This window comes from Penaeus monodon, chromosome 13 (assembly GCF_015228065.2).
Source record: "Penaeus monodon isolate SGIC_2016 chromosome 13, NSTDA_Pmon_1, whole genome shotgun sequence".
NCBI classification, from domain to species: domain Eukaryota; kingdom Metazoa; phylum Arthropoda; class Malacostraca; order Decapoda; family Penaeidae; genus Penaeus; species Penaeus monodon.
The window spans coordinates 49,820,010-49,830,009 of NC_051398.1; the positions used below are offsets into that span (position 1 = coordinate 49,820,010).

A 10,000-nucleotide genomic window follows, 5' to 3' on the forward strand; every position below is an offset into this window, starting at 1 on the left:
AAATAAACAAAGGAAATTAATAACATATATGTTTGTCATAAAATAAAACAACTGGTAGATATAACATAAAAAGGTCATTCCTAAAAAAGAAAAGAAAAGAAAGAAAAAAACAAACAAACAAACAAAAAAAATATAAATACATACATTGCATTTTCATAGATGACTTTCTTACATCTTTAATCCAAGTATATAAAATTCATATTAAAATCTGACACAAACATGATTCACATATATATCTATTTATGAAAACTTATAAGTAGCAATAAAACGTTACTTCACATAGAAAATAATAAGATGACAGTCTTCAGTTTCTGAAGTATCTTACTGACATGATTTTAAGCAAGTGATGTATATTCATAAACTGGTAAACTGGGCAGCAAAACCACATTCTACTCACTATAGAATTCAGCCAAACGCAAGAGAAAATTATTAACAAATAATCAATAAAAAAAAGCACAGAACAAAACTTTTCCTAGGATATGAATAAAAATCAAATGCTTTTATGCTATAGGTAAAATTTGTGAAATATAATAAAATGTGTAAAATATAAACCATAACAGTATAAGCCTAGGATTGCATAGACTGTGCTCTCTAGAGGGATAAAATAATAATAATAATAATACAATATATAATGAAAAAAAAAAAAAGAAAAAAAAAAGAAAAAAAAAAAAAAAAAAAATCACTACAAAAATGTGCCAACAAATGGTCATTCACATAAAAAATGGTGAAAAAAGGAGGGTGAAGGAGAGAAGGAGAGAGGGAAGGAGGAAGGGGGGAGAGGAAGAGGAAGAGTAAGAGAGAGAGAGAGAGAGAGAGAGAGAGAGAGAGAGAGAGAGAGAGAGAGAGAGAGAGAGAGAGAGAGAGAGAGAGAGAGAGAGAGAGAGAGAGAGAGAGAGAGAGAGAGAGAAGAGAGAGAGAGAGAGAGAGAGAGAGAGAGAGAGAGAGAGAGATATGAGAGAGAGAGAGAGAGAGAGAGAGAAAGAAAAAGAAAAAAATCTTCTTGATGTTGCATTCTGTCTCAAGTTCTGAAGCTCCAAGTATAGGGAAATGCTAATGCTAGAGTAACAAAACCATGAGTAGTACCAATGCGAGTGGCAGAGGCAGGATGGGCACTCCAGAAGACCGTAAGGAAGTCAAGCCAGGCTCCACGTACTTGTCATGGCAGTGATAGAATATACTGTAATTCATTTCCCTCCAAAGGAATTACACACGGAGTTATAGACAGGCAACAATAGCACTGCTCTGCCAGTATCAGGCTGCTTTAAAATAAATGCAGGAACAATTGTTTCACCCTCATATTCCATAAGAAAAATATAAATTAACACAATGATAATAATAATAATAATAATAAATTATATTGATAAATAAATGAATAAAATAAATAAAAAATAAAGCAACTGAAACTTGTAAAAAAGTGCATTTCTTGAAAATATTTAAGAAAGTGGAAACTATTATCAACTTGCAATTACCCTTGAGCAATCTTCATGTTATTCAATCTAACATTGCATAAACATGTGTAGAGACTATTTAAAACAAGCACACAGCAGCTTTGGATTTTTAGTTTTGGTTTATTCGGGGTAAATGTCTTTTCTTTTAATCAGTTTCTTATTGTGATTCTATTCATCTTCTGGGGGTTTATTTGCATGCCAAGAATGGTGAAAGATATGGAAATGAATCAGACTGGATGGAAAAAAAAAAAAAACGCAGTGCAAGGAACAGTAAGTTCTGAGTAATAATGAAATATTAAAAGTGGGACTTTTATGCAAAATTCATTTCCATTTGCCCTATGATTTTGTTGTCAGTTTACCATATCAACTGCAATTTACTTTCCATACAAAAACATCTTTTTCATGGCTAGAATCTGAATACTACTGGTTCATCAAATATTCACTTAAATAATAAAATTCTGCATTTCTTTTTTGTAAGGGATACACAGTTCACTATAGAAACTATAAATTAAACTATTCAATATGGAATTTTCCTGTACATCTTGGTCAAACAAACTAAAAGAAACAAAAAAGAAATCTTAAACAATTGATTGAAATAATACAGAAAAACAAATGTCAAAACATACTTCTACAAATTTCAATATACTGAGCTAAATCAGAGCAACTTATTACAAAACATGACAATAGAAATTTCCTAACTAAACACTCTAGTGACACATAATAAAAGGATTCTCTAAATTCAATATATCAAGCTGGAACGCATCACCTTCTGACAAAACACATACAGTTTACACAGACTCTAAAGACTTGCGTAATAAAGGTTTCATCTACAAAGACTATAAAAATTTGTTTAGAGCAAGTTCCCTTTTGACACACAATACATACAAAACTTGGTTCCTCTATTTGCAGATAATGCACTGAAATTAAGATTAATTTTCTCTTCATTAGGAACTAATGAATCTCATTATATGGACACAAGAATTCCCCGAATTTCTCTGCTACATCATGCTGACTGAACATACTAAGATTTCTTTCTTCTTCACAGCATCATTCTATTAACATCTACTGAATATCATTTTGGGAATATCTTTGCAGAGCTGACAATAATAATAAACAGAAGCACATATCTAAAAAGAATTTAGAAATATCAAATATAAATATTGGTTTACAGTATCTCTGAAGTATCTATATCTCCTCACTAACACAGGAAAGAATAGCAGAGCTTATACAATGCATTACCATCATCATCTGAGACATACAAATATGTGTACTTATCACATTTTAGGCTGTTTTTCAATGATGCATTATGACAACACTTACAATTACAAAATCACATTAATGCTAATATCACAAAAATTGGTATGATTTTCTCAATGAAGCCTCTAACTAACTCACGGTTATGCCTATCTTTTCATCAAATGCTACCCTCCTATGTAAAAGTACAGAAGGTTAAAAAAAAAATAATACTCTAAATAAAAGGAGATACGGTGACCCACTCATGTTATTCAAATGGTTTCTCTTTCATTTTTCAAAGATGACCACAATGATACATTGGTGATGATGATAATGGTACAGCTAGAATAAAACTACTGAACATCTAAAAAGTGCTTTGGATAAATTTCTTGTGTAAAAAGCTAAACAAAAATGAGAAAAAAGCATCCAACAAGACTGGAATGTCTAAAAAGCTAGAGCAAAATCTGTAATTATCATTTTCTTTCCTCTCTTCTAAATGTCTCTTAACATACTGACTGCAAAATATACTATTTCATAGTGAAACCGATATAGTCTATATCATCTACTGTGCCTGAATTATCTAGGCATGAAGAAGTAACACACTGGATGCATTTCAACTTTTCAGACAGCCTCAAATAGCCTATTCATCCACAGATTCTTTGTCCTAAATTAATGCTAGCTCTGCACTTGTCTCTAATCTTTTACAGCGACTGCTAGAGGACTCCTGATTCCAGAACAGTTGTGTGGAGTATCTGATGTATGCACAGGAGGCTATCTATTCATTTGTTTTCTTCTTATTTGTACAAACAATTATGAAAATGTATAAATATAGATATTGGTGTACACATACCAAAAGACAGATTATAAACAAATACACATTAACACAAACACACACACACACACACTCACATACACACAAGTAAGCACCAGACACACAAAATATAGGTGTAATACATATACTGTATGTTTAATCTTATCTGGTATTGAACATGCAAAGAAATTAAAAATGCCTGTAATATGTTTAAATCTCACACTTAACACAGTAGTTATAATTATCCACACAAAACAGAATTTCAATGGAGGCTTTTTCACCTTCCTAGTGGAAATCTAACACTTTTAGAGTGGGAAAGGCAAACATAAAAATCATGGGAATAAAAAGGTGCTATATATGTTAAGAAATAACACATATGGGTGTAAATCATAAACACTATCACACCAAAGTGGATCATAGTGATACAAGATGCAGATTGTTTTGCTTCTGGGGAAGGCTTGGGTAAGAAATCACTAAAGGTGTGTGGAGGAGGTATGTGTGAAGAGAAAAACAAGAACAAGAATTAGACATAGAAAGAGACAGAGAAAGAATATACATAGCTATATGGGGATTTCAAGATAATGAAAGTTTTTATGATATGAAGCTTTCTATAGCTAAACATAATGACTTCAAATATGTAAATAAAATTTAATCCCCTCATTATCCATTCTCACATCTATTACGATACTAGTCCTAGACATAAGAACATAATGAACTGAAAAACAGAGATTACAGCAACTGTCATTAAGAAAAAAGAAAACAATAATCACATAATTTTTGGTTCTTTGGTTTCAATAATCAGTCTGAATGCTTTCTGTTTATGCATATCTACTGGAACACTAAAACCCTTTCATCCATCTTTAAAGGCAAATCCTAACAGCTATTTATGGGAAGCTACAGTGAGTGCAATAAGTGTTAAAGGAGACGTGAGGAGTGAGGCAAGGAAGCACACGAGCACTCTTGACCAGCTTAGTCTTGGGTGATTAATCGTCTCGCATTGGCCTGCAGACCCCAGCAGTTGAGGCCACACGAGGTGAGGTTCATCTATGCACAGCCCTCATGCATATGCTGGAGCTGTGTGATGAGAGCACCGCACCTCGTGAGACCAACAACAAGGGCAGGGCATCTGTCTGGCCAACAGAGATGTCACTATAGCCACCAGTCATGCTCTTCAGTAAATATCTAGATAGCATTCTCAGTTTGCTGACACAAATCCAGTCGTTTCTTCCAACAGTTACTTACTGAGCTGTGTCGTCGTCGCCGTTTAGGGGAGGACCGACTCAGCTTCCTGGCCAGGTAGCGAGCCTATCACGCCGCACAAAATAAATGATACAAACCACTGATATGAGCCACAACAACCATACAGCCAAAGGGTCTTTCGCGACCTCAAGCAATCCTCTAGAGACACGGCTGCCACCCAGAGTCAAGGGGGGGCTGCTAATTCATGCCATAATAAATCATAAGTGGAAATCATATAAACGTTTTAAGAAAATATGAAGTAATTATTATCATTAAAAAAATAAAGTTATATAATTAATACTTTTTTTTTCTTTAACTGCCTGAAATCACAAACACAATCAAAACCAAAACCAGAAAAATCTTCAAATACTAATCCACTTTCATACAATCAATGTAATAAAACTTATACCTTTCTTAAATAAATTAAAATACCAGAAACAGAACACTGATCAGTAAAGATCAGATTCTTTAACCTGTGACCTTTCTATGTCAAAATATATATTATTCATATGTTGTTCTATTATAAAAAAAAAAAAGAAAAAAAAAAGAAAAAGAAGAAGAAGAAGAAGAAAAAAAAAAGGCATGTAAACAGCACCAGATGACCATCCATTTTATCCTTATAAACAAACAAACAAACAAACAAAAATATGTAAAGCTATCTAACCTTTCTATTTATTTACACATAAAAAAAGAGGAAGCATTACTCCGTTCATATCCATTTCAGAATTATGCATTCTTGCCTCACAGTTTTAGAACAACGGCCAAAGTCTCTCTTTCCTTAATTTGTTTTTAATGGGACGAATATTAAGAGCTGTATGGAGTTTACAGCACCAAAGGTTGAGACACCTCTAACATAGATTCTCCATAGTGCTGCTTTCATAATGCTACCTACCAGTAATACACATGTTTATTTGAACATGTTCACTTTCAATATATTCATCATAACTTTTATATCCTTCTTTCTTACTAACAAATTTTCTTGAAGAGAAAATCATGAGTCTTTTGGTAACTTCACCAACACCTGATAACAGCAACATACATCATGCAATGGAAAGCATGTAGCTGCAACCTACAAACCTATCAGAAAATTTTTTTTTTTTTTTTACATCAAGTATACTACACATTACTACCACATAATTGGTAATGTGAAAGTGAAACAAAGTGGTAATTTGACAAAGGTTTTTTGATCCATGGGGTAGGGTTAGCAGTCCCCTGCCATCACCTAGAAAGCTACACTTGGGAGGGTAAGCCAGAAAATCAAATTGCCAAGGTTTTGAGCTAAGTATCAGTATGTTGTTACTTGCCTTTAAAATGCAGACACAGAAAATAACTAATCTCGTTCATCCGAGTCAGAAACTCATATGTAGCTGTACAAAGATTTCTTGTTTTGAGAAAGATGACAAAAGGATTTACAGATGACTATGAAAAAATGTAGTACTTTGACTACTCATGAATAAAACAGTTACCTTCGTGTAAATGATTAAATAGCCACACAACAAGTAACAATAAGTTTTCATTTTGTTCAAGATACACCTTTTTTTTTCTGGCAATTCTTAATTTAGATCTGCATCTCTTTCCTTCAATACACTATAACACATTTCATACAGTCTGTAGTCAAAACATAAGGATGATCACCTACGGACTCCATGATAATCCTCTTGTCAGCTATATTCTCTAAAGCCTTGGTGGTAATCAGTTGTCTTTAATGGATGATGCAAACAGTTAGACATAAGGAAAACTATAAGAAAGAAGCACCTAACAAAACAGTTACATCAGTGAACAGCAAAAATAAACTTTGATTCAAAGCAAGTTCAGAACTTAGAGGACATATAAAATCATTATAACTGTCATTTATTTTCAGTATTTTCTCTACTGATTGTGTATTTGTAATACTATATAATTCCCATGTTTTATCTGACTAATCTCCTATATTGCTAGACGTTTTTGTTAGGATAAGCCTAATTTTTTACTTCTCAAACTTTTACATTTGTTTTCTGCACGCAGGCATGCACGTGCACGCACGCGAACACACACGCGTGCATGCACGCATGCAGACACACACACACACACAGTCTCTCTCTCTCTCTCTTTCTATATCTCTAATGACAAAGCTGTTACTAAAAGGTAAAAAAAAAAAAAAAGGGTAATCTTGCCTTGAAGATAATTGAGCAGTGATTTCCTCCTTATCATCTATGTGTTCACAAGTTACTGGATATACTCAAGTACATAATTAAAGACATTAATAGAATTTCCTGTTAAAACTATGTCAATCTTGATTAACCTTTTGCTGACTAAAACTTATTAAAACTTCATAATTCTACCCTTTGGGATAAATGCACCACTGTACATATTTGTTTCCATTTCTATGCTTCATCTATATATATATATCTTTTTTTCATTAATTTATCCTGAATTCTGTCTCTCAATCTCCTCTTTTTTATTCACCAGACTCAATATTCTTTCTTTCTACTATCTATAAATCATATCCAGTACATAGGCATAAGTCTACAATATAAGTCCAAAGTCTACCAGTAAGTTACTGGTTCAAAATTTTCCATTAAACAATATAATTCCCATACTTCATTGTCTATCACTTAATAATCATCTGGAGTAACATTACTTAGCAATGGAATTAATATACTGAATAGTAAGACCAGTTTTCCTTTCATACTGAATTAAATCAGTCACAATATGGTAAGAACTGCCACAAACTTTTTGCACACTTCTTCTGACAAAATGATGTCTAGATAGACAGCTATATAACATTAAGCCTCAGAAAAGATAAGTGATAGGATCACATATTCCCTTACACAATATCAATGTATGACTCATGTAATTTCAGTAATAAGTACAGGAAGAGAGAATATCACCAAATTATTCTTGACCGACACCTGAAAGCTAACAACCACTAGCCAATATATATATATGACTGACACTCTGGCAAGCACATAATCATTACCAAAAGAAAAATCCCTCCAAGTAAATCTGAATTCACAAGATTTTTAAAATACTGACCCGTGCTTCGGGATCGTCCCTGTGGCGTCGAGAGGCTGAGGGGGAGCGTGTGTGGCCATCCTGTGAATGATGCTGACTTCTGGAGTCGAGCCCTGGAGTGGACACGACTGGGAGAACATTGGGGTTGGCCTGAAGTTGTCTGATGATGTCCTCTATGTAATTGATCACAACTTCAGCATGGTTTCCAGGTAGGAGATTAGTCATTACCTGAAATTTGATGTGCATAAGCATTTTCTTAAGAATTCATGGGAGAGAACAGCAGAGGTAAACAATAATCAATTCTTCTTTGATCAACACTGTAATTGTTTGCAAGAAAAACTGGAAAATATCAGTAAACCTTTATTGGAATTTATGCAATATATGAGAACAAAAAGAGAAAGAGAAAAAAATATAAATATAATAAAATAAAATAAATAAATAAATAAATAAAAAACAAAACTTACCAGTTTGTTGGCTACATCTTGAGGGTCATTATCTGTTATGTCAAACTTGAAGGTGATAGTCTTCTGCTTTATAGTTTCTAGCTGACACTCGACCATGGTTTCCGTTACGCTCAGGACAGTCAGTTTGGGGAAGCGGTCGAGCGTCTTCTTCTTGCGAATCTTCTTGCGCTCCATGTGGTGGCGGCTGGAGGAGCCATCAGCCGGGTGCTCGCTGCACTCCGACTCGGAGGCGGCGCTGGGGTCAAATGGAGGGTGAGTGGAGGATGTGATGGTGGTGTTGTTGGAGGAGGAGGACATGGTGGTGGTGATGGTGGAGGAGGTGTTGTTGCTGGTGAGGGAGTTGTTGGAGATGGCTTGCGTCTCCAGACCAACGCCACCAGGCCTTCTCAGAGACATGGAAAGAATAAATTTCAATGTTTCAGGTATTCCACTTCACTTGAAAAACCAAAAGATCAGTACTTACCGCTTGGTAAACACCTTGTCATGCATTGATTAGAATCTTACACTTCATTTCACTGACAATCAGCAGACTGTTTGGCAGGGATTTCAAATGAACAAGAAGCTAAAGCAGCATTGTCAGCTAAAAAAAATGTATAGGTATTCTCTACTGAAAAGCACACATTTGGAAATTTGCTTTTGTTATTGAAAAAAAAAAAAATAAATAAATAAAATAAAAATAAATAAATAAATAAATAAATAAAAATTAAGAATAAAAAACGGCTGAATCTTCTCTATGAAAAATCATGTTAAACTGAAAAATAAGCATAGCATGGCACAATAAACAATTAAGATTCACCACATAAATCATTCATTATTTCTAAACTGGACTAAAAAGAACATAAAATGGCTATAATAAAACCCTCACTAAGTAACCAAAAAGCAGGGTACACTGAGAGGCAACATGTAAAAAAATGTTAAATCTGTGAAAACTGCAATGACAAATACATGTACAAATGCCCTTCTTATTTACACTGTCAGGATACAATCTTAAAAGTTAAACCTTGAATGAAACAGGAGTAAATTAAGTTTTAAGCAAATAAAAACTCTGAAATTAAAAAAACTCAGGATTCCTTAAATAGTGAGAGTATCTTAACGTCTCAAAATTTCTATACACATTCTTAACAAACCCTTTTACCTGTTGAGTCTGTAAAGTCTAATCATAAAGGATGGAGATGAAGTAAGTGTAAATCTGGAGGAACCACCTATAACAAACTTAAAATTATGACACTCTTTCAAATTGTATCCAATGACACTTAACAGTATTCCCGAGTTAATGCCACAACACAAACTGAAGCTTGGTTAGGAACCTTTCACATGACCTAACCCACTTGGCTTTTTGGCTCTCTGATACCATGTGTTTTGTTGTAAGATGAAATATCATTGCATAAAATGGGACTGAATGACATGCCGTTCTGGGTAAAAAGCATTCAAAGCTCACCAGAATATCAGACAAGGAATTAGCTCGCTGACATTTACAATGAGGGAATAATGATAAAAAAAATTAATAACAATAAAAAAAAAGGAGAGAGAGAGAGAGAGAGAGAGAGAGAGAGAGAGAGAGAGAGAGAGAGAGAGAGAGAGAGAGAGAGAGAGAGAGAGAGAGAGACAGAGATAGAGAGAGAGAGATCAGCATTCCTAAGAGGCACATTCAGAGATTAATCTAACAGCAGGCCATGACAGGCAGATAGAGACAGAGCATCACAGTTGTCTCACGACCTCTTCCTTACCTGTCATTGAGGAGGTGTGAGTAGGTGTCTGCAAGGATCTGTGGTGAAGGAGAACTCTCCAGCTGTGGGGGAAATATCGAAATG

General features: G+C 34.2%; 1 protein-coding gene across 1 annotated transcript in view; it reads right to left on the bottom strand.

Moving 5' to 3' along the window:
• LOC119580405 (serine/threonine-protein kinase WNK1-like) overlaps nucleotides 1-10,000 on the bottom strand; it is a 73,901-nt gene that overhangs the window by 30,052 nt on the left and 33,849 nt on the right. The window contains 4 exon segments of the mRNA XM_037928537.1: nucleotides 4,735-4,797; nucleotides 7,747-7,953; nucleotides 8,190-8,571; nucleotides 9,917-9,978. Of these exon segments, the coding sequence (XP_037784465.1) occupies nucleotides 4,735-4,797; nucleotides 7,747-7,953; nucleotides 8,190-8,571; nucleotides 9,917-9,978 (714 nt within the window).